This window comes from Telmatherina bonti, assembly GCF_933228915.1.
Source record: "Telmatherina bonti genome assembly, chromosome: 11".
Classification (NCBI taxonomy): Eukaryota; Metazoa; Chordata; class Actinopteri; order Atheriniformes; family Telmatherinidae; genus Telmatherina; species Telmatherina bonti.
In genome coordinates this window covers 27,371,552-27,396,810 of record NC_136629.1, presented here as the reverse complement: position 1 = coordinate 27,396,810, position 25,259 = coordinate 27,371,552, and the positions used below count along the sequence as shown (strand labels likewise).

The 25,259-nt window shown below is 36.9% G+C and overlaps 2 protein-coding genes across 2 annotated transcripts; one reads left to right on the top strand and one right to left on the bottom strand.

The window, feature by feature from the left end:
* The first annotated feature begins 6,149 nt into the window (after positions 1–6,149).
* Positions 6,150–15,794, top strand: hif1an (hypoxia inducible factor 1 subunit alpha inhibitor). The gene is made up of 8 exons (XM_079248916.1): positions 6,150–6,511; positions 10,503–10,753; positions 11,232–11,380; positions 11,518–11,663; positions 11,884–11,990; positions 13,709–13,772; positions 13,860–13,970; positions 14,275–15,794. Exons 1-8 carry the CDS (start codon positions 6,332–6,334, stop codon positions 14,329–14,331), a joined length of 1,065 nt encoding a protein of 354 aa, XP_079105042.1. The 5' UTR covers positions 6,150–6,331; the 3' UTR covers positions 14,332–15,794.
* Positions 15,795–15,930: 136 nt separating this feature from the next.
* Positions 15,931–20,737, bottom strand: cuedc2 (CUE domain containing 2). The gene is made up of 9 exons (XM_079248918.1): positions 20,628–20,737; positions 19,958–20,040; positions 19,082–19,225; positions 18,929–18,990; positions 18,614–18,747; positions 18,335–18,502; positions 18,166–18,230; positions 18,024–18,084; positions 15,931–17,914 (listed from the first exon to the last, which is right to left on the bottom strand). The coding sequence occupies exons 2-9, from the start codon at positions 20,029–20,031 to the stop codon at positions 17,768–17,770; spliced, it is 855 nt and encodes a 284-aa protein (XP_079105044.1). The 5' UTR covers positions 20,032–20,040; positions 20,628–20,737; the 3' UTR covers positions 15,931–17,767.
* Positions 20,738–25,259: the final 4,522 nt, after the last annotated feature.

Genomic DNA, 25,259 nt, shown 5'->3' with positions numbered 1-25,259 from the left:
TCTCCCATCATCTTGCATGCCCTGACTTTTGTTGCCCTGTTGATGTATTTAATTGTACATAAAATGAAGCACTTTGTACTGTACATTGTTAATTTATTGCACAGCGTTTTCTAGTTTTTCTTTAGCTGCCTTTTCAGTTTCTTTTCTATTAAAATGTAATGAAAGAATAATAAATCCTTTAATCATGCATATCATTCAGCCTGAAGAAAAAGCTCATCCTTTAACATAGTCTGTGACATCAATACCTCATGGTTTGGAGTAAACACAACCTTACTCTTTGCATTGCTCCCTCTGGGGTTATGATACCCTCTGAACAACCAAACAGAAAAGAAACCATCCCAGCGCACTCTTCCCTCCATCACGCCTTTCTCAATTACGCCTCAACAAATACCTCCCGTTCTACTCTTCATCATGGTAATCCCCAAAGAGCGCTTGGAAGTTTCTTCACTGTTTAATACTAGTTTAATTAACTTTGTCCAGACAGAACAGGACTGTGGGGGTGGAGGGCATGAGGCAAGTTGCCCTTAAAAATCATCCCGCCTCTAATTTTGTATGCTAAGCTCCTTTTCCACGCCGCACCTCCTTAGGAGTGGGGGAAAGAAATGTTGGGAAAACTTTGGGTTGCCTGTGCAAGGCTTCCTGTGGCTGTTTTCTTTATGGGCCCACCTATTTGGATCCTTTCACTCTTCTAGGGCCTTCCTTTGCTCGATTTAACAATGAATGCAGAGCTAATCAGCTCTCTCGGAAATGCACCACTGTCGAGGAAGGTAATCCCTTCTCCTCTCCTCTCAATGGGCCGTCGCCTTCTAAAGGACTTTGGGAAAAGGCTTTGCACAGATTCACACTGTTCACTCAAAAGAAGTTAGTTCAAGTATTGTGCCCAAACAAGTGGGTTTTATAAACACATGCTTGCCAGGATACTCACCCCACCTGCAAGTAAGAAGTGCCAGGTCCAGGCAGACTAGCACATGGCAGCCGAAGCTGAACCCATTCAGACAAGAAGGGAGATGAAAGGGGAGATTAGAGGTCCCATTGAGAAGAGGGCGTTCATTTCTGCACCTTCCTCCTTTTACCCAACAAAGTGTCAAGGAAACACCTTGTTGACATCTTATTTACCAAATAATGATCATAATCAGAACTCCTCTCTCCTCTGATGACCCCTGTGGGCTGACTGGATTGCTCTGTCTGGCAGGCAGCAAAATCTGCTCACCAACAAAAGATTCAGCATTCCAAGTTTTAGCCCTGCGGCTTTGTGGACTTTCAGCAAATTGCTGTGTAAGGGAGGACAAGAAAGGCACATAAAACAAACAAGCAAAACAAAGCCCAACATAAAACTGTAATTGGGACAAACACTTTGATAAGCCCCTTTACACTATCTGTATGCACTGCACTGATTTTCATTTGTACTACTTCATGATATTATGCTAGTGAAGAGGTTTGCTGCCCACTGGCACTCACATGCAAAATACAAAGCAAAGCACAAAGTTATTAGGTGAGAAAACTGGGCATGAAAAACATGTCTTTATTAAAATTTGGCTGTTAGATGCATCTGTGAAATCGCTCACCGTTTTAGTCAAGATCAGTTGCACATCAGCAATATAGAAGGCAGATAGTGCAATGCTTAACCAAAAGACTTAATGACAGGGGCTGGACAGCCAGTTCTGCTAAGAAAACCTTTGACTTCAAAAGTAAATCAAAGCTTACAGTGTTTCATCGTACCACTGTAACCCTGGACTGATGATCAAAAAACTGAACCCTGGGCAGAGGTGGGTGGCCCACAGGGAACCAAGACATCGCGGCTAAAAAATATGCAACAATAAACCATTTGGATATGATTTGTTGTGCTTTTAGTCTCCCATTGTGTGTCTTTAGATATTTTTGACAATAAAGCATTCACTTACTGTTTTTTGGGGGGGCTACTTTTCAGTTTTTGCGGTAATTTTGCTATTCGTTTTAATTGTTTGACATCTGGTTGTTTTTTCCGTGTAATTTTCAATGAATTTAGGTTGTTTCAGATTCATTTGTTACTACTTAGTACCTTGTTGTGGTTATTTTACTTTTCTTCATCCACAGAACCACTTGAAACACCAGAACCACTTGTTCAAACCAATCTAAAGATTGGTTTGAACACGAATAATAATATACGTCTCAACATTTACCTCACCTCTGTGCCTTTTATTGTTTATTGTATTTGTTTACCATCATTATGGGACATGCAGTAGTCTACAGAAATGAGAGAAAAATGATCATTTTATTGTATCAATCATAACTCAGCTGGCATAAGCAAAGGCTTTATCAATTACAGGATTTCATTTTCAGGTTTAATATGGCCCAGTTATTACGTTTTGTTTTTTTGTTTTTTTCATTATTTCTAGTTATTTTAATTAGCTGTTGAATAAATTTATTTCCATTTGTATCCTCTGAGTAAATTCTAAAACACCTGACTGTATCTCCAAACTAGATCGTGAAAGACACACGACATCCTCATTTTCAGAAGAGAGTGTTGAGGTCCTGACTGCTGGTTATATGACTCATTCTATGTCTTCTGGTCAAGGATGATTCAATTTTAGTTGATAAACAGTTCCCTTATATCCTTTTCCAACATGCATTTCCTTAGTTGTATTACCTTTGTGTTTAATCTTTCTGCTGCGTAGAGTATAAACAATACAGTCAGACAACATGACATACTGTCTCTCTGATCTACTGACCCCCCAGCCTGCCATGCAGGCCCATTCCATGATCTTTCCACTTTCACTTTTTGTCTTGTTCCCCATTTATATTTATTTTCCATTTAAAAAGAGCCCTATTTGATTTATTTTAATTTTAAGTTACAGATTTTTTTTCTCATTCTGTCCTTCAAACACTCTGCCACACACTTGCAAGGGGAGGAGGGGAGGAACACTGGATGAATCAAACAGACATGTGAAACAACGCATAATGTTGATCATGATTCAAACACACAATCTGCCCCCCCTGCAAGGAGTGACACGACCTCTGACTGAGGGGTCTGAACTTCCGTCTCTCAGGCTGGCCCTGCCATTTCCAATCTGTGATAACACATGAGCGCAAGGTGACAGGGAGACAGGTGACACTACAGAGGAACGGTGGGAAGATGGTTTTGTTAATAACTTTAATTACGTGTTTGAATTTCTGATCTAGAAATGCAAGAGATATGTAAAACTTTGTGTTGCAGCTCTGTAAGTCATCTAATACTGCAGGCTGTCAAAGTTTGAGTTTTGTTCAGAGGCAGATTAAGGAATCTTCTGTTTGGATGAATACTCTGACTCCGTCACACATGATTTAGATAAGGGGGTACATTGAAGTAAAACATTGCAGAAAAGGGGCTGATATTGGTCAGACATCAAGTGATAATGCAAACAATTAAAGTTGGGAAAACGACTTATAATGCTTCAGGGAATCCTTGACTAATAGGATTTATGGCTTAAGGGTTTTGGACCTACAACACCTTGAGGGGCGAGGGTCAGCATGAATGTGAGAGAAAGCCAACACAGATAAGTACAGATCAGTGGAACATCAATACACCGCTCTGATTTGGAAAATTCAGTGAAATTTGTAGTTACCATTAGGAAATTAATCAGCAGTTATTGCATTACAGAAACTTTTTACAGCAGTTACCTTCTGCTGCCAGCCTTGCGAAACAGTTATTTGCTGTTTATCTGAAGCGAAAAGGACAGCAGTGGTGTCTGGGTGTGTTTTTATCTGCAGGACTGAAATATGGATGTTTAGCCTCCAGCTTATGTGTATATGCAAAGAACGAGAAGGTGGGGGTGGCATCAGAGGGATCAGCTCTGTTCAGGTCAACTCACTGATCTGCACAGGAAACACCAGGCATGGGAACCCACCAGGGAGCCTAAACCAGTCCCTGCCTTGACTCAAGAGACAACAAACAAGACCTCCAAGGACTGCTGCTAAATAACTGAGCTGAAATTTTGCTTATTTGTTGCTTTAAAATGTTACTCTACCAATGTCACAAAAATGATTTCAAAACCACTTGGATTTTTGAGGCATGGCTCCATCAGCTAATCACTCCACCGAGCAAAGTACACTGTGTGTTGTCTCCTGCTGTCTCACGAGGAACGGCTGCTCTGTAATGCTGGGGCAATGATGACCATATTTTGATACGTGTTCAGTATTTCAGCTGTGTTTGCTCAACCTTCAGTTGCCATATACAGTGGGGCAACTTAACAACTTTAAGAATAAAACTGTATTCCTGTGCCCTGCATTCATTTGCAATTTTTTTAATTTAATCTCTGTCATTTTTATTTCAATCTCTGTATAATGGTAACACTATAAGATGTACTAAATGTTCAAAATAAAAATAGTGACCCATGACCTGGACACATGAAGGCATAGTAATCCAGTCAAAAGGCCCCTGGTCCTAAAGCAGAAATTTAATAAAAACTAAGAATGACATTCAAAATGGACAAATGATACATGAAAGGAATGTACAGAAGACTTAAAATGGACAAACTAGCACAAATTGAACACAGAAGTAATCAAGGAGGTAAGATAACCAAAGGCAACAAAAAATTTTTAACAACCAGAGTGTAATAAAAAAGGGCCTATGTGATAACAATAGACAAAACATTAATAAATAATAAAAAAGAGAGGTGCCAATTCAGACTCTTTGGCACCTCTCAGCAGACAGAGAGCCCTTCTTCTTGTAAATGAACAACTTCTATCTTTGTTGTTTTTCACAGCAGGAAGCTTATCATCCCAAGTTACCATACGTGCTTTACATCAATAAAGAATAAAAGCAGATAACTGATATAGATAATGTCACTTAAGAGAGTAACCAAGGTCAACCCGACCCCCGCTCAGATATAGACTTAAGAGAAAACTTTTTACCGTAGAGGAATTTTTATATTGTGTCTTACTAAATGTGGTATTTTATGTCACATGTATTCACATATATGTTACTCATTATGTAAATGTTATTCCTTATGCATTCACTTTCTTAAGGGACATTATGTCTATCAGTTATCTGCTTTTTTCCTCTCACTCAAATAACTGGAAGCTAAGAAAAGATTTGCTAAATTATATTTTATTTTCATTTGAGCTGAAAAAAAAAACAAACAAAAAAACAAAAGAAACAAATAAATCTGCCCTGGAAAGATTCCAGCTCTTTTTTCAGTATGATTGAGAGGTACAGAAAAAACCTGACTGGAATGGCAACATTAAAAGACTGTTCAACAAAATATTAGTTTATGTGTGATGTACCATATATTATTTTATCATATTTGTTTGCTTCAAAAATATATTTTTTAAATTGAACCAGAGTTAGGAAATAATGTAAAGATTTTCATAAATAAGTAAATCTCTGAAACCAGAAGGTATGAACAAATAAAAAAACTATTTGAGGATGAATATGTTTATCCCCTTTAGACTGAAACTGTAGCTAAAAAACTTAAAGAAATCACAGAATATGTTGATGTGAAGATCAACTGTGATAAAGTGACACACAAACAAAACTAAAACTAAAAGGTTTATAGTACAGACAGTTCGGGTGATGTCTCAAATGTGGCCAGTTTGGCACAGTTTGACACTATCTTTCCTCAAAACCCCTCATTTGTTGGACCTCAGGTTTTAAGATTTTAACACTAATATACAAAATATAAGTGGATGGTTGTGGTTGGATTCAATTACAACTTTGTGTTAGGGATTACTTTCTATTTTTTCTTTTTTTTTTTACTTTGTATTTTGATCTTATATTAACTGCGCAAAACGTCAGTGTTAAGGATTTGAGTCTGTCCTTTTGTGAAGTAAATGTAAGCATATAACTTTTAGTGTATGATTACTTAAACATGACAACCACAGTGCAACTTGTTCACCATTACACTCAATACCTCAAAAAACATCATGGTGTATGAAAGCAGTTTTAATAACATATTTGTATATTTTAAAACTAATTTTATGATTAGGTTATTTTACGAAACAGAGAAAAACAAATACACCAGCTTCCTCTTGTGGTAGAGACGAGACATTACAGCAGGAGCATTTGGTTACTCCCAACTCTAGGTGTCGCTGTGGTTTACTCTGGGCATAAGATAGTAAAAATGGTTTGCTGAGTACTTTGTCTCGCCTCGTTTGTTTTCTTCTGCCTGTCAACACAGCGTGTAAACACTTAAACACGGAACAGGGCTGCGGTGAAACGTTCCTGGCGGGCGAAAAGCGCAGCCCATTCATACATTTTTAAGTGCGGAAGGGAAGGTTTACATGATAGTCTGGTTGCTGGTCGTTAAGCCTAGCGGGGTGCCGTAAAGAGAGAGGCCAGTTGCTGGTGGTTTCATTGTGAGGAGGACGGAGGACCATGGCAGCGGCGACCGTTGTGGGAGCGGATCCGACGACAAGCGAGGGGGGCGCCGCTTTCTCTGGCGTCCAGAGCAGGGGCTGGGATGACTCTCAGCTCCGAAAATACTCGTTCCCAACCAAGCCCATCCCCAGGCTGTCTCACACGGATCCCAGGGCAGAGATGCTAATAAACAACGAGGTAAAGGCGGAAAAGTTAGCTTTCACATTGAAGTAATTACCCTTTAAGTTAAAGAGCCGCAGACGTTTTCAGATTGGCAGCTGGCATAACAGAGATGCGCCACGAAGTTTATGAAGAGCATGTCTTAGAAACCTGTTGCTCACTTATTTAAGAAAAAACAAAACAAACGAAAGACCGGTATATCGCAGTGATGACAGTGAAAGTTAAATTTGTGGTTGTGAATGTGATGGGATTTTTTTTTTCTCTCCCCTGCTGCCCAAGTGACTTGACTGCCTGGCAATAAATGCCATCCTCAGAGTAACATAACATTTTGCAAATCACGTTGATATTCAAGTATAAATAATTAAATGATTCCTTGTTCAGTATTTCCTTTGAAAGCATCTGCTGATCTCATTGTTGCATACACAAATGCGACATGTCAGGAGTGTAAACAAAGCAGGGATCAGCAACACATCGAGCTGGATTTTCCCTCTTTTATCTGACACCAGCTGTGGGGTTATGGTGAACAAATCCTGCATTGAGCCCACCCTAATGTACAGAGGCAATGAAAATGTTGATGCACATTGCAGTAACTATTCACATTTTTGCAAAGGCCTAAATTTATTTGTTGTTGATCCGGAGTTTATATTAGCTTGAGCCTTTACTAAAAGATATCTATAATACTGATTGTTTAAATTTTCCTATGGGCAATCACCTGTTCCTGAACAGTTCCAATGAAACAGCCTGTCACACCAGAGTTAACCTTGACTTCATCCTGTCAGGTTTTTGTTTTGATGAAACATGACACTTAGAAAATTATAAAATGCATCACAAGGGCATCTTCTGAGAAGGCAAATTACCTGTTACATAATTTTCAGAAGGTTCATTTGCACCCCATTCTGCCTTTCCAAAAAGTTTTTTTTTTTTTTTTTTTAAAGGAATTTAGGTTGTTATTTAAGTTGTTATTTTTCACTTAATCTTGCAGCCAGATGGCTCAACACGTACTGTCTGACTTAGTTTGTAGTTGGTTTTTTTTAATTTTATGAGTAGAAGCCAAAGAGGTCACCCAGAACCCCGTCACCCTGACCTCTGTATATTGTAATCATAACTGCGACAACTTGCTAGTTATTTAATCTAACCTGTACAGACAAAAAAAAGAGACATGTAAAATACTTGTGGACATTTCCCCTTGTACTTTGTATGCACAGAAATAGAAAGATGTCATCATGAATACATCTCAAAGTGGGCCTGGGGCTAGGGCCAGCCCCCCTCTCTCTCTTCTGCAGTACTGCTACACACTAACCTACATGTTGCATCTCTAGAATAGTAACAACTACCTTGTTAAATGAACTTCACATATATATACGTTTCCAAAATAGCTCAGTTAAAGTGAATAGAATTTAAGATGTTTTAAGTTTTTTAAAGTCCTTTTACCAAGAAATCATGAATGTGAGGAATGTGCTATCATAATGAGGGTAGGAGGGCAACAAGTTCATTGACAGAATAATTATAGTTTGTAAACCTACTTACTACCCCTCATCCAATCCCATTTAAAAATGTTTCCCTTCTCAGGAGGCATTGTTTACATTCATAGTTAGGACAGACAAACATCCCTATTTTGCAGCTTTCAGAGCAAACCACCCTGTACGTGTAGACTTAAACAACACACAAATGAATGGATAAATACGTACAAGCATTTATGGTTACATTATGTTGTCCTACTGGGTGTTTTACACGGGGAGTGACGTCTTGCAGCGCTGATCACATAACGAGAGCATTTCATGTTGCCTTTCTAGATCATAAACCAATAACAGCTGATTTTAAGTATATGAACGCAACCCAACACAAGAGTCTGAAAGTTTAAGCGGTCATTTTAAGGCATGTGGATTTTTTTTTTTAAAGATTAATTTTAATCCGTCGCCACCGCAGAGTCCTAATGAGCTTCGTCCTACGAAAGTGAAACTGAGAGCAGCTGCGGCCGCGCGAGGCAGGCCGGTCGCGGGAGCGCGCCCAGCGGGCTACGTTCAGTCAGTCACGTAGACCTCGGAACTCAAATTTCTGTGCGAATATATTACTAGATGTGTGTTGCCATGGAAACCGTCTAAACGCAAGTATTCCGCCCGCGTGGCGGAATTTATTTCATGATTTGTTCAAACAGCTGATACAGGTATAGCTAATGTTTGTTGAACTTTTTCCCCCCATGCGAATCCAGGACTTTATAGCCCACCAGAAAAATAACACAATCCTAAACATAAAGAAAATTCAAATACTAACACAAATCATAGTGAGAACTGAAAATAAAGATACCTTATTAAAATAGTATTAGGCCAAACTACAGATATATACTGCAGTATGTTAGATGGCATTTTCTAACATGCAGTTTTTTAAAAATTTTTTTATTGGTGATGCTTTTGATTAAAGACCACATCTTTTATCTTGATATGTAAAACCTTACAGATAAAAAATCAATAGAAACCCAACATTTCAAAATTGCATTGCCTCTCTAGAATCTAAACTTACATTAGAGGAATGATGCACATCAAGTAAAACATACTCTGTATTTATAACAAATAAATCCAGACAGGTTTGAAAAACATGATGGCACAATTATCACAGGTATGCAGTTTTTTTTATCTTTAATGTTTTGATGGCAAGTTTGTATAGGTGTACTCAAATGTGATTGTATATTTTTCTAATGTAGTTATCTAATTAGACAATCTTCATTAAATTACATGCTTTACTGTTCACAGTAACTGGGACTGATAACTTACTGTATAAAAAAAAAAGCAGAAGCTGCACTTTTACATGCAGTTTTATCCTGTGACAGTTGATGTGTACAACAGTACAACAGCTACATGGGATGAAAGTCAGTTTAACACTTGCACCACAACCACGAAATTTGTTTTTATTTCTCATGTGGTTGCATGCAGAGAACCTAGTCAGCTTGCCTGTGCTCAACTCACAAAATGTCTGAATAAATCCATGCATGAATAGAGACGTTAACGCTCTGTGGTGTTGGTAGCAAGTGAGTTAGCATATTCAACAGTCATGCTTTATAATATCTTTTGGAGGCATGCATGATGCTTTCTACTCAGCCTTTTTATTTTAGATATTTATACATGTTGTATAGATATTAACATGAAAATAAAACTAGCATACTTTTCATCATCTCCTGCCTCCAGTACCTACTATGCAGCCCCAATATGGCAGTATTTGCATTTGTGAGAATGCATCTTACTGTAGAAGTACGCCCATCTCTCAGTTTGCAGTTGTAGACAGTTAAATATTAAAATTGTGTGGAAAAGTTCTCTGGTGCCTGTGTGAAAACAACATTCTTGGAGTATTATAGTTCTTACTAGACTGAAGCACTTTTCCTTCTGTGTTTGTTGGCAACCTGTCCTGTTACTTGTGCATAGTTGTGTTCCAGACAAGCAGCCCAAGCTGGCATTTGCAGGTTAAATGTCCCATACAGGATTAAAACCCAAGCTGTTCTGACTGATTTCTCAGAGAGAAGATGTCTTACAAGGTGCTAAAGAGCTCCAAGTTAGGGTTTGTCATAATGTCCGTATAGGTTGATCTGATGCTTGATGAAGTCTGTTGCAAGACAGAAAGTTATAATTTCTGCCAGCAGCCTTCTGGACAAAGTCAATATTATCTTCTGATTGACTATTATTATTATTATTATTATTATTATTATTATTATTATTATTATTATTATTAATAATAATAATAATAATATTAATAATAATAAAAATTTCATGCTGCTGTTCAAGTGTAACATTAGGCATTTACCTCATGGGTTATATTACACCTTTTATACAGAATGATAGTATAATGTCAAACAATTGTAACTATTTTTCACACAAAAGAACATGCATTTTGTAAGAAACATAGATAGACTATATAACTTATTCCTTGAACAGAGCTTACTACTTTTATACAAGTTAAATACATGGCTAAACATACTGATTTTGTTATGCTATTGTACTGAAATGTTCTTCTCTCTTGTCAGGAACCGGTGGTTTTAACAGACACAAACCTTGTTTACCCAGCTCTGAAATGGGACATCCCATACCTCCTTGAGAACATTGGAAATGGAGACTTCTCTGTTTACATTTCGGAAAACCACAAATTCCTCTACTATGATGAGAAGAAAATGTGCAACTTTGAGAACTTTGCTCCTAAGTCTCGACGGATGGAAATGAAATTCTCAGAATTTGTGGATAAAATGCACAAAACAGAAGAGATGGGAGGAGAGGAGAGGTAAGATATCAAGAATAAAATATAAACTTAGGTGTTTATTAGTACTGCCTGGACTCTAACGCCACAAACTTCAGTCTTTAAAGCTCATCTAAGAGTGAGGAAGATGATCTGTTTGTGCTGCAGGTGTGTTTGCAGGCAGAGATGTTCTCTCTCATGAAATGCAATACAGCAAAAGAAAGTAGAGCAAATGACTAAGCATTCATAAAGGAGAATCGGAGGAGAAGCTTATTTCTGTGACCTGACTTGATCGGCCACACAGATCACTTACCAAAGATTCCTCAGTGTTTGACTTACTGACACTCACAGTGGTTGCTGTTTCCTAAACCTTTCACCACTTCTCTTCAAAGTTTTAAAGCAAGCATATATCCCCTAAAGTCAATTGCAGCCCTACTGAAAATAAGCTGAACTGAGCTGGTTTCAGGCATCTATTTAAGCTTATATGGCTCATAATTTATGTTGCTTTCTTGTACATTTCAAGAGTCTATCTGCAGCAGACCTTGAATGACACAGTAGGAAAGAAAATTGTTGTTGACTTTCTTGGCTTCAACTGGAACTGGATCAACAAGCAACAAGCCAAGAGAAACTGGGGGCAGCTGACATCCAACCTGCTACTTGTGGGCATGGAAGGTAAGGTTCTCACAATATTTATTTACTGCATAAGAACTGCAGTTTGTGCTGCAAAAAGTTTGATCTCACCCCTGTAACTACAAGTGTTTTTGCTTTTATTAATTTGCACATTGTGTTTCATATTGTTAATTCCTCAGGCAACGTAACACCGGCACATTACGACGAGCAGCAGAACTTCTTTGCACAGATCAAAGGCCATAAGAGATGCATTCTCTTCCCTCCAGACCAGTTTGAGTGTCTGTATCCATACCCTGTCCATCACCCTTGTGACAGACAAAGCCAGGTATAGAATGTAAAAACATGTCAGGTTTGATGTCATTCATTTAGTGCAGTATTATGAATATTTATTCATAGATTATTGGAAGTCAGGATGACCTTTCTGTAATAAATATTTTTATTTACTATATGCTATTTTTGAGTAAATAATTTAGTGTTTATTGAAAAATGTATGGAGTAAAATATGCTATTGTGTCTCATCAACAGTATGTTTATTTTGTTTATAGGTTGATTTTGATAATCCTGACTATGAGAGATTTCCAAATTTTAAAAATGTTGTGGGCTATGAAGCTGTTGTCGGCCCTGGAGATGTCCTGTACATACCAATGTATTGGTAAGAAGCACCTTTTTATGGTTGTTTTATGGAAATGATGTAACTTATTAAACAGGTTATCACATGAGGACACTGATTTTTTTGAAAGCCTTGCCAGCCACGCCTGCATTTCAGTATAAAACTCTTTACATGTAAGAGGCTGTTTGAAAATGATCCATTGGCATGTTTACCTTGTAATATTAAATTGCTCAGCTTCACTAAAATGTTGCTACTAGAAATGATTATAGTGCAGCGGTAGTTGTTAGTTATTAAAAAAAAAGTTCATATGCTTAACACAAGTGCTTTTGCAGAGTGGGCACATGTGTATGTGTATGTATATATATATATATAAAATTTTTTATATATATATATATATACATACACATACACATGTGCCCACTCTGCAAAAGCACTTGTGTTAAGCGTATGAACTTTATATATGTATATATATATATATATATATACATATATATATACATATATATATACTTATGTGTGTCAAGTGAGGTTTTTTTTTGTCTCTGGATACAAAAATTTTTTTTTTTAACATTTTATTTACACATTTTTTTTCTGATCAAATAAATAATATGGCAGATAGTTTTGTAACAAAATGACACATGGAAATAAGCTATAATTTAAAACAATTTTGACTTGTAGCTAGTTGATGTCCTTGATTTGGGCTCACATAACTCACAGGTAGTTCTTGTCACATTGTTGTCTTTTCCTGTAGCTGTATCAAATTGAAAAAGTGACCAGCATGACGTGCTTCTCTTAAGATTTATAGCAAAACTCATTTAATTAAAAACTTGTATGAAGCAGGTTTGAAGTAGACATGGTTGCACATCTCCACTGCAAATGTCTTATCTTAGTTAATGTTTCTGTGGGTGCAGCAGGGCTGACCCACTAGCTTTGGATTTTCAGGTTCTTTGCACTCAACATATGCACATCAGTAATCAAGAGTATTGAAACACTTTTTTTTTTTAGCCTTTTAATGGTAAAAATAAAACATTACACAAAAAAGAAACTTTAGTCTAGACCTCTATAAAACAAACTAAAAATGTAGGGTAGGTATAAAAAAAAAACAAACAAAAAAACTGTTGCTCCAAGGTCCAATGGCTTCTGATCTTTTCTTGTGATTTTTGTTACTGCAGTCCAATAACCACTGAAAATTAAGCTATCTATGTGTCATCAGTCAATAGTCAGGATTGTCATTTCTACCACAAAACAGAGCTATATTGGTGCTGAAAAATCAATCAGTCATATAAAAAAAACTAAGATAACTGAAAATTAAATTAGAAATTAATAAATGGTTACAGCGGAATCTATGAAGCAGGAGGGTGCTACAGTAAACTGTGTGTGTTTTTTTTTTAATGTCATTATCATGTGGCGGTTTTTTCATTTTATATATATTTTTCCAGTACTGGTTATTAAATGAAAGAAAAGTGCATAGTATTTACAAAGTCTTTAGTATGTAGATAGTTGTTTAGTTGTCTGTGAGCTCAAAGACAAATACATTTCCTCACATTCATCAACACTGCAGTTAAAGTTCTGCTCATCACACTTTGCTTTCCATGTTTTATTTGAATTTGTTCCCTCTGCTCAATATTTCTCCAAACAATCCTTTATTTAAAACCCTGATATTAGCCTTAAAATAATAGTTTCCCTCCAGTTTGTTGATAGTTCATACTTGGAAAATTGCTCTTTGACAGCAAGCTTTATGACTTTTTTTCTTTTTAAAGGTGGCATCATATTGAGTCGTTGTTGAATGGTGGAGGGACGATCACTGTAAACTTCTGGTACAAAGTATGTATGTTTAAGTCACTACAATCTTCGAACATGTGGTTATATTTCCCACTAAACTTTTTTGTGGCTTGTGCACGTCTTGTTCAGGGAGCACCAACACCTAAGAGGATAGAGTACCCGCTGCGAGCCCATCAGAAGGTTGCTATTATGAGGAATATTGAAAAGATGCTGGGAGAGGCACTTGGAGATCCACGGGAGGTAAAAGCACTTCATGTTATAGTTTCTCTCACCATCTCCACACTGTTTGCAGATGAATGTCACTCTGCCTGTTTCTAGAACATAAAGCTGGATCTACATTTAGGTCATCTGTTATATGAAATCCCTGGGGCATGCTGACCCCACCAGCAACCCAGTTACAGTGAATATTTATGGCTTGCTTGATTTAGTACAAAGGAAAGATATATACTGTCTGGGATGGTGAATAAAACCTTGTTACATGCATTACTTAAAGAAGCAGCTCATCCTAAAAAGTATGTCTTTTTTTTTTTTTTTTTTTTTGCAGGTTGGACCTCTACTGAATACAATGATCAAGGGGAGATATGACCAGGATCTCTGTTAGGACTCCATTCTTGAAACTGTCAAATGAACTGCTTTAGAATCCGTTTGCATGTGAAAGTGACACTCCTGTGTTTGTGTGTGTGAGAGAGTGTGTGTGTGTGTGTTTCATGTGCATTCTGTCATTGAGGCTACATGTCACTGCATGGCGATATGCTGCCATACTGAAACCATTCTGCTACAGTCCTGTGCTATTGCCATTGCAAATACAACTTGAAAGAGGAAGCGTCTGACTAAGTCATGGGATTGCAACATACTTGAAGTTTTTTTTTTTTTTTTTTTGTCTTTGGAAGGAAGACCAGAAGATGTAACTATGTCTATCAGTCTTTTCTCAACAAATCTTCAGTTTCAGCCTTTGGTCTTGATTGTGAATTGTCGGAGATTGGTACCAGTAGAGCAACCTCAGTGTTTTGACCACTAGCTTTACACCTGGGTGTTTGTGGAAGATTATCTATATTATCTCTGAGTGTACTAATGAGATGGCCTTATGTGGTAATCGGCTAAACTCATTATTTGAAGAGATTAAAGCCCCTCTATTAGAGTTATTAAACAGTGATTACATATGATAAACATGTAAAGATGTGAAAAGTTGGCACTTATAGCAGAAAAAAACTTTATTTTTTAAGAAATATTGATAGCTTTTTATCTTTTTAAAAGCTTTCCAAAGATTGGCTTGTATTTCAAGGGCTTTACTGGATTTGATTTTAAACATACCAGTAATGGGCATGAGAATGACAACTAAATTTACTTCAATTTTATTTCCAAATACAATTATCTAAAGAAACTACTTGTGATTCTCTCTGCCAGAGCTAGTTTGGCTGGCTGGTTTCATTGAGCTACAATATTATTCTGATTACAGCTGTATTAGCTGATGGAACTAGCAGGATTATCGGGAATGTGGCTTTGCATCAGTTGTCGTTTAGCCCAGTACACCATCTAGTGGACAGTTTTGCAGCTTCACGTCAGGCTTGAGGAATAACCCGGTACATGCATTGCTCTACTTGAATTCAGATTAGTACCCATGTGGAATGCACTTATTTGTATATTCTTGCAGCTTCTGTGGACATGTATATCACTAAATAAGTGATCATATCTATATTGTGCTGCATGTGCCAAACCAACCTTCAAACCAGCGGGTGTGTATCTTCTGATTCAGAAATATTTGCCTCAGGCATTAGTTTAATCCTTTTCAGTTGTTGAAAAGGTACATATGGTTACTTCAAACTGCACAACAATGAACGCAGTCAGATGTAAAAAAAAAAAAAAAAAAAGAATTGAGCTGATAAGACTGTTTCATTTCCATTTTAGGTTAATGGTTTACTTCATATTGCTATTTCCCTCTTGGATTGATAGTGTTTTTCATTATTCTTTGCCATGCTTATTACTAGCATGGCAACAACAGAAGAAGTGGATTTTTAGTCGTTCTATTTTATTTGATTTCAAAAGCATTAAAAGGCTTTAAAGGTGGGATTGGAAGCAGTTTGAGATGTTTTTAATGTTTTTTATTTGGAACATGTGGTCTCCTTGTTCGTCTCTTAAGAGTTTGTGAAATTCTACATTACAGAATAATGATTGTTGATATGTTTTGAAATAAAATGTTGCACACCAAATCTTTTAAATAAATTGTGCATGTAACAAGTAAATAAATACAATGTACAAGATGAGTTACAAAAATCAATATTTACTATAAACTGTGCGTTAGCAGGTTCTCAAAGCCAGGGTTTAAAACTCAGTTGCCATCACATTCAGAAAATCCTGAATGTGTTTTACAGTAACACCACTTAGTAATTAAGGATAATATCGCCGCTTATAAGTATGAGTAATATCTTCACACTCAAGTGTGTAACACTACAGTCAGGAAAGTAATACTCTTCAAAACAACTTATTTGCTCCAAAGAGATGCATACAGGAACACAAATAGTATGTCAAAAAAAATCCATCCAACTCATTATCTTACTATACAAGAAATAATCTATTCATATTACTTCCACAAGTAGTCACAAGCAAATCAGAATTCACAAATGAGAACCACTGCAATAAAACTCACACGGTGAAAGCACACAATCTTACACCTTTACAGGTAAAAATCAAGTTTCCAAATCTGTAGTGATGCTGAAAAATACTAAAAAAAAAAAAAAAGATTTACAAATCACATGAAACCCTTTGGTGTCTGAAATGCCTACCAAATTGTGAAAAGTTTGGACAAATCTTTGCTTATTTTGGACCACTGTGTTACATAAGTTTCTTGCATGATTATACCTTCAGCTTCTAAAGAGCTGGAGTCCCTTTTTTTCCATTTTCTGCACTTATAGTGGGTGAGTCTTTTTCAGACCAAGGAATAGGGTTACTATTCCACCTTTTGTGAAGATATTCTTCTACTCATCCTTTGTCTGTACCTGCTTATGCCAAAGCAGAGTTGCAGAGGGGCTGAAGCTTATCCCAGCTGCTCTTAGGTGAGAAGCAGAGTACACCCTGGACAGGTTGCCAGTCCATCACAAAAAGACATGAAATCATTCATGCCCACATGCACTTTCCTAAGAACAATTAGAAACACCAACCTATCATATTTCTTCCTCAGTTTAAAGGTTTTCTTAGTTGTTTTTTTTTTTTTTTTTTGCATTTCAGTGTAGGAATTTATGTGATCAGCAAATCCTCATTAGAGAGGGTCCTTAGGTCTGGTCATTTCCTAAAGATTTCCAGCCAAGACTCATGATTGAATTTTCTATTTTTTATCCTGATTTACCAGTAAAGACATCAACAACAAATAAAGGTGTAAAACTTTACCTAATAACTTTTATCCTTCCTTTATATACCAGAAAGAAAAGATCAGAAATTTTACTCGATGTGACTATGATTATAATGAGCTTTAGTGCTTCGACTCAGGCTTAATGCCGTTTTGTGTCACAGCTAATTCTATGGAAATATATAACATGAACATTAATATGGATCTCAATCAAACTGGCACTGAGACCATGTACCTAAAAATAAAAAAAGAAAATAAAGTTTAAATAAATGTCCAAAAGAAACCCAACAGCACCACTTGAACTCATTTACAAACATGAATATGCAAAAGTACAGAAGATTAATTCTAAACTAGATATCCTTATTATGAATCTGTTATCCAGGGTTCAAGTCCAGGTAAAATGAAGAGCAAAAGGAAAAAATATGTTGTCAGTGCAACATCAGACCTGCTGAGGTGGCCAAAAATAAACCAGTTAAGCTGTTACACAAACATAAACACAAATTACGCCATCCTGACTAAAGTTTCAACCAAGGCATACAATGGTAACAGCATCTAAAATAAGCCACTGGCACACTAAAATTTTTTTAACCATTATTTGGGGAAAATATATAACAAATTCAGGTGAACTGAATGTAATAAATAAAAAATATTGTAAACAGTATTGTCATTAGCTGCTCTTACAGTGTTGTGCTCATCATCAATGGAATCTATACTTCCGTGCGGGCTTCAGATTGACGTATGTCTTTTTCATGTCCTCAGTCTCATTTTTCTTCACAAGCTGATATCGCTCTCCTTTTGTTGTTACTACCTGGTTACCATGGTAGCGAACTAGCTTTTTGGGAGCCTGACAAAAAAAAAAAAAAAAAAAAAAGCAAACAAAAAAGCAGCATTATGATAAAAATATAGTATGAAACAAAGGAGATGTGTAAAACTCAGTATAACCATAATCTTACGTCTTTAGGGGTGACAGGTCGGTGTGTTTTATTATCTTCTTCCCTGTCCACTAGCATGTACCTATTGAGATGGAAAACAGTCATCAACTTGTAAGTGAGGAGAGTTTTGTGAAACAACAACAGCAGCAATGATCTCACTCACTTCTCAAGGATGCTCTCTTTAAGTTTCTGGTCTGCCAGTAAGGGCATACTCTTCCCATGGTTTACCTGTGGCAACAGGACAGTATCAACTCAGTCAATGAACTAAAACAATGTGTGGGGAGCAGCTAGGATGAACACAATATCAATGTTTCTAAGTACAACAGACTCACATTAAGAGGAGTGGGGCTGAGCTGGACATCGCCTTCTATGATAAGGCGTACTGCTTCTTCCATGTCTCCTTTTGCAATTGACAGCGCACTGCGAGCCTCGGACAAACTGCACTTTGGAAACATCTCCAGCAGGTGCTGCTCCTGGGACTCCCACTCAGACACTGCAAGCTGAATAAACATGTTTTTGCAGTTTATAATTGTAATAAATTCAGGACACATTAGTAGAAAAATCGAATTAAATAAGACTAATAATTTGCTGATGGATGTTGCGATGATAACCTTGGCAGTGGCGCCCTCTGTTGGCGTTTTAAGGTACTGCGGTTCTTCTCCGGGAGGAGAGTGACTGGGCAAGGTGGTAAGTTTCAATGAAATATCATCTGTCATTGCCTTAGGCAAACTATTTTCTTCATTAGCTATAAAAAAATAAAAAAATAAATAAAATAAAGATCAGCTCAATGTAGAAGAGGTATTTGGGTTACATTATCTCATATCTAAGAGAAAGAATCTGATTTACCTGTTTGGAAACAGCTTGTTAACCCTAGAACAATACTTTATGGCCAAGAAATTTAAAAAAAGAAAAAAAAAAAAAAGTACCTGAGGTCCGAGCAGTTGCTAGTTTTGAAGCCAGACTGAACATCATTTCACAGACTTTGACACTAAAAAGAAAGAAAGAAAAAAGACTCAGTAGTTTGGTTTGATCTTGTCTCATAATAATCGGACCAGAAAGAATGTATGAATTATTTTTACCTGTCTATTTCGGCAAACCCAGGTATGTAAGCTTCCAGCATTTCTGCAAAGATCTCCACGTCAAAATTCTCCTCAACACTCTGCTGGGAACCAAGGTCTTCCAAGACCCCAGTGATGTAAGACAGAAGAACATCATCCAGTGTGCTGTAGTGAATTGTAGACATATACACAAAGATTATGATTTTAGTAATTAATCTTTGAACACTGGCCAGCAAAGTCTAGAATAGATTACATTTAAATTATCTCTCAGCTTTACTAGATATTGTATTCTCACAGGAGTTGGAACTACTACTCGGTATCCGCATAGTCTTAGTTTATAACATTTATTTTACTTCGGCTATTTTTCCCTTTCTTGCAGTCAGTCTGTTTTTTAATTCTGTGATATCAATGTAACTTTTGAGTTGAAAAATTGATTTCTTAGTGTTTGTTTTCCAAGAAAGTAAGCGTTTTTTGTTCTGTGTGACATCCAAAACTCACCGCCCACATCATGAGACAGACTTGTAAAATTAAATGGAACCTGATAAAATATTTGCACAATGGATAACACGCATACAATCTTCAATCATTGCTTGAAATAAAATAGTTGATTGTTAGATTTTGTTTCAAATTGTAATACAGTGAGAATAAATATAACAGTGAGGCCAAAACAAAAACCAACAAAAAGCAAACATGAAAGAAGAAACAAATCAAATTTCTAGGATTTTATGAGGTTGAGACTTAATAGAAGATTAAACCTTTCTTGTGTCCATGCACTTGTCTTTTATGTTTACAAGGCAGTTCCTGACATGAACTGGAAGGTTTAGGTTTGTTAGCACGGAATGACCCAACAGCAACTATAAATTCAGGGGAATAAAGTAAATCTGGGGCAGCACTTACCTCAGATCTGCATCGGGAATATAAGTCTGGATAAATTCGTGCAGCGCACTGTGGATTATTTTGTGGAGGTCCATTGCGTTTTCCTGTGGTTTTATGGAAATGAAAAAGTGTTGGAGCTGATGCACAGCATATAAAATGGTTTCAATGAAAAGCAACCGAACAGCTGACATTGATGTAACAAGTAACATGAGCTTAGACTTAAATAGAGCTCTTGCAAAAGCACTTCTTATGAAAGGTGGTTGTAAAAGCCTGAGAAACTGATGTTAATATGACACACCCTCATATAAGCTTTACAAAACATTACGCAAACAAAATATTATTCTACAATAATGTTACCTTTCCTGTGCTAGCTTTGCTGTCCAGCGTTAGCACAGTAAAGAGCTAATGGAGACTCACTAGCATCGCTGCTAAGGTATCGTGGGCGAAACCATAAACGGTGTTAAATAACCATTTCAAATGTTAATATACATTCGTTCCTTTGCACTGCCATGCAACCACAGTCACTTAATGTAAATGGTTAACTTTAATTTAAATGTCGCGTAAGGGAAATAGCGACGAGCTAGCGCTGTTAGCTAACAACAATAATAACAACCAAGCGAAAAGCGGATACTTTGATCACTGTGGCCTCAGTAAATCATGTCAGAACACGTATTAATCCAATCAAACTTACAGGGACACAAATTATGGATGCATGAGGCTTGAAGTTTTCCCCAGATGTGTGAGGGGGAGGCTGATCAGTGTAGGGGTTGTACGAGCCTGAAGATGTTTATTAGCCCGCACGATTCAAACCATTCGCACGTCATTTCCTCTGAGTGGAAACAGTCTGGCCTGGAGGCTCAACTACTCGTGCAGTTTTACGGAGTACATGGTTTAATCCCAGAAATTTAATATACTTGCATAATGGGAGGCAGTTCAAAGAAGTAGGACAGAGGAATGGCAGAGCTCAGCTGCAGTAAGCCTCCATTTCATAACTCCTGACATGAGCCCTAACTTTTCAACCATACTTTCACGTTTCAAGGGGACACTAAAAGTGTATTTAAATATGGGACAATATTTATATAATAATAATAATAATAATAATAATAATAATAATAATAATGTAACCTTTATATTTACAAAGGAAATGCATAGAATGCAATAATGGAGACAGGAAATATGTCTGACAAGTCCAGAGAGCACCTCAGATGTTACCTTTTCTGTAAAATGCCATGTTTGTATGTTTTATAAAGTGTGATGTGAAAAATGATCAAATTTCTCTGTGTTTATTAGGTCGTTTTAATTTAAACTATCTTTGTTGTGCTGCATGTCTTTCATTTAGTCATATTGTTAACTTTGTGTCTAACCTTGATTATTTTACATAATTTCCAATACTTCATTGCTTTCTGCTTGTAATGATTATGTTAATAATGTATTTTAGTTTGCATCATTTTTGCATCTTTATTTTACATATTGATTTTTTTTTGGATGTGTCTTTCAGACCCAGTGTCTGTTCTTACTTGAGATATTTAATGACATAATAAGCACAGTTTTTTTTTTTTTTAAAGTAACTAAATGACACATTTGATCTTTTTAAAGTGGTTTGTGATGTATTTTGTTGTTCTGACTCATTGTTTTAACATTGGTCGTGCCTTCTTTAGGCTGGTAAAAAAAAAAAGCCTACTCTCACTTGACATTATCTTATATCTTTTGCCAAATCCATACATAGTTGATGACCAAGGTGTTATCTGAGGCAGCATCAATGATACCATCAGAACCTGCTCTCAGTTACGTCTGCCTGTGTTGGTATTATAGCAGATATGTACCTGTAAATCATTAATGCCCACTCAATTGTTTCCTCGGTGGCATAGTGGTGTCCTTTGCTGACTGTAGTATTTCACTAGGAAATATGGTACAGACTCCTGACAAAACAAGCAGGAATAGTTCTCAACTTGGCTGAACTCTGTTTCAACTCTGAGCTCATGGCTAGACAGGTAGGGATGAGGTATTGAGACATGCTCTAAAGAAATGGACAGCACCTTTGTCTCCTTCTACATTAACAACTGATACGAGGACTGACCCGCAAGCCATATGACCTTGTAATCATAATAATCTCTATGAAAATTATATCCTAAATGCAACTTTTCTGTTCTAAACTTGTTCAAAATGAGTTGTGTCATGTAAAGCTCCAGTTTGACATAATTTGCTGTATCTCGAAGCAAGAAGCTGAATGTTAATTTTATTTTCACCTGCTCTTATTCAGTTATTTTTTAAAGATTTATAAATGTTTACAGATCTACAATACAAAAGTCAAGTTTTTCTCTTCTGATGAAAGAAAACAGACAAGAAATAAAAATCTGAGACACTCTGACACTAGGTGGCAGCATCAAGTTATTTAAGGGCAAACCATGATCCACCATTGAAAGATAAGGAAAGCTTTTTAAGGCCTTAAGACTAAAAAAAAAAAGCCTGGAACATCAACAAAATAAAAACAAATACATCTTAAAACATATGTTAGGCCTATATCTGTTCCATGGGTTGTTTTTTTTTTCTGCAACACAAAACAAAAATTTCTCTGATTTGACTTGTTGAGTAAAAGCTTTCTGTATTTACCATTTGCAGTGACAAAGCAGCTGCTTCACTTGTGCATGCTGTCATGTTAGTGGACGCACGTAAACCAGAGTTCAGTCAGTGTAGCAAAAGTAGCTCTGACTTCTAGTTGGCAACGTATAAAAGGGTCATTTCTGATGTCCTTCAGCTACGTTTAACTGGAACAGTGAATCAGGAAAAATAGGATTTATGCCGCTGAGAGTAAATTATTTTGTCTCCTGCAAGAAACTCACCAACAGTAGTCTAGATCACATACAGCACCTTTCAACAGTCACAAAGGCAATTGTGAGTTTTGTCTAAAACACAGCACATGAGCTGGAAAGCTAAAATGGTGCAACAAAATCAGGTTTGTATAATTGTTTTGTATGCATGTGTATCAGAGAGAACATTGTCCATGAAATGCAACTGCATTTTTTAAAATCATAGATCTTGGAAAAATGCAAAATATGCTGCCTGTTTGTAGAAAACACACATTCAGAAATCAGTTTGGTAGTTAATGCATCTCTTTTACTTTTTACAGCCAAAATCATTCCAGGAACTTTCTTGTTAGACATTAATGAAAGTGGAAGAGAAAACTTTAATATGTGCTAATGGTATGTTTATACTTTTCCATCTCTACACACTAGGGTACAATCAAGCATGTCATGCAACAATGTCGAGGAAGGCCACATAATGTGGATATTGTACTGGTGGCACAGATTTCTATTTTCACACAGACAATGGGGATTGGGGGTTGGCTGAGGCGGTGTCTGAGAACAAAAAATCATTTTATAGTTCTCATCAGACTCACCAAAACATTGAATGATTTACTGCCAAATTAATTACCTTTTCCCCAAGTTTAGACAATACCACTCAGAGCTGTCTGTCGGAACAGTATTCATCTATTAGCTTTGGATTTGCAGTTCAGCCAGAGTGACTTCATATTTGGATTTTATTGTATTTTCTCAGCGAACGAGTGACATTGCATCCACAATAGAACGGCAGAGAATCATTTGATATTTTCAGATGAATCACCTGTGCATTTAATGATGGGATCAAACTGGACAGAGAATTTGTTCAAATCTCAAACACTTTACCTATCTGTTTTAAACCGTCACAAAAGGTGCATTTACAGTGTGAATTCAAGCACAGTGAGGTTTAATTAATTTAAACTTTTACAATGTAAGGCTTCCTTCATAATCAGAACTTGTCTTTAATCAAACGTGGCTCACTGATCATTTCATCTCTCTTTCTCTGCTTGAGTTTAGAGATCACAATATTCAGAGTGATAATGTTCAGTTTACTGCAGAAATAGTATTAAAGTCAGTTTTAAGTAGCTTCACTGCAACTTTTTCCTTTATCAAATAGTCGTTGGTTATTGACTTGAAAGGACCTGGAGCATGAGATTAGTTGGCTGCTAGTCCACAGGCGAGGCTGACCTGATCCAGATCCGGGCCACCTGTGTGGGCCAGCCAGCCCTCCCGTCTGCCTCCTGTCCTGTCCCCAGGAAATGGTCACCAGGCAGCTCACTGGCATTTTTTTCCATCCTCTCTTAACTCCCCCAATCAGTAAGACACACATAAGAGCAGGGTTTCCTATTTGTCTGTGAATCATTCATGTTTAAAAGAGAAATCTGACACATCCTCAGTGATGTTTATACAGTTGATAAACCCATGAAAGCAAATGACACAAGTCAAGTTCTGCTGAGCTACAACAGATGGGAATAATAAGCAGAGCGATTCAAAACACAACTATCTCAGGTTTGTTTCAGTAAATGGATTGGTTTCCCTTGTCTTGGTGTGTGTCTCTGTTGAGCAGTCGATAGGTTAACCTGCCCCTGGCATCCATCTTGTGTGGCCCCCCTCGTATTACCATTGATCTGAGGGAAATAAAGAGCACACGTGTTATTATATACAGGCAAGAAAAACACCCCTCGCACAGTGATGGAGTGAACAGGCCAAATGTATGAAATATTGCCCCTCCGACATCTTCTGTCTTCCTGTCAATAATGCAGCCTTTGCCCACAAGCTGGATCAATAGGAACTTATCTTCTCATGATAAACCATAACAATGCTGTCGGATTCTGATACTGAAGTTCTTATTCTGGTTCCCCCTTTTTTATGCTGATATGTATATTTGGATGTAGCTGTGCTCAGTTTCCTCCACCCCCCCACCCAAAAAAAAAAAAAAATTAAAAAAAGAAATGAAATTGGCGTAGGCCTGCAAATCTGAGACATGGCAGTTACAAATTTACATGTTGGTTTTCTGGACGTTTCTCTGAAGCTTTTGGGGGTCTCTCATGTGTGAGACTGCTCAGCGGAGAGAAGACACCCCTCTGTAAAAACATCTGTCGTGGAAATGGCTGTCAGACTCCCTTTTGTGGGCTCCGTCTCTTCTTTGCACAGAGATAGTCATTTGTTTTGATCTTTTATCTGGGTGAAAGAATAATAATAATAATAATAATAATAAAAATCTGGAAAATGCAGCCATGCAGCTGAGCTATTTACAGGAGAGATTCTATATTTATTCCAATCTGTTTTTTGTTTTTTTTAATTTTATTTTTTGATGGAAAGTAACATTTTTCTATTTAAATTGTGGTGAGTTCTGCACACTGAGGCATGTCATTTACTATGTTTTTTTTTTTTTTTAAAAAGTAGAGGTAAACTATAATTCTCAGTGTACAGCATGACAAAGTTTCAAGAAAGATTGCCATTAACCATTTCAGTAAGCATATATT

Coding starts and splice junctions, on each gene's coding strand:
- cuedc2 (XM_079248918.1), bottom strand. CDS start 20,031: ATGGACCTCCACAAAATAATCCACAGTGCGCTGCACGAATTTATCCAG. Junction 18,503..18,613: donor CAGAGGGCGCCACTGCCAAG/GTTATCATCGCA, acceptor ATGTTTATTCAG/CTTGCAGTGTCTGAGTGGGA. Junction 18,085..18,165: donor AAAGAGAGCATCCTTGAGAA/GTGAGTGAGATC, acceptor CCATCTCAATAG/GTACATGCTAGTGGACAGGG.
- hif1an (XM_079248916.1), top strand. CDS start 6,332: ATGGCAGCGGCGACCGTTGTGGGAGCGGATCCGACGACAAGCGAGGGG. Junction 10,754..11,231: donor GAGATGGGAGGAGAGGAGAG/GTAAGATATCAA, acceptor GTACATTTCAAG/AGTCTATCTGCAGCAGACCT. Junction 11,664..11,883: donor CTTGTGACAGACAAAGCCAG/GTATAGAATGTA, acceptor TTTTGTTTATAG/GTTGATTTTGATAATCCTGA.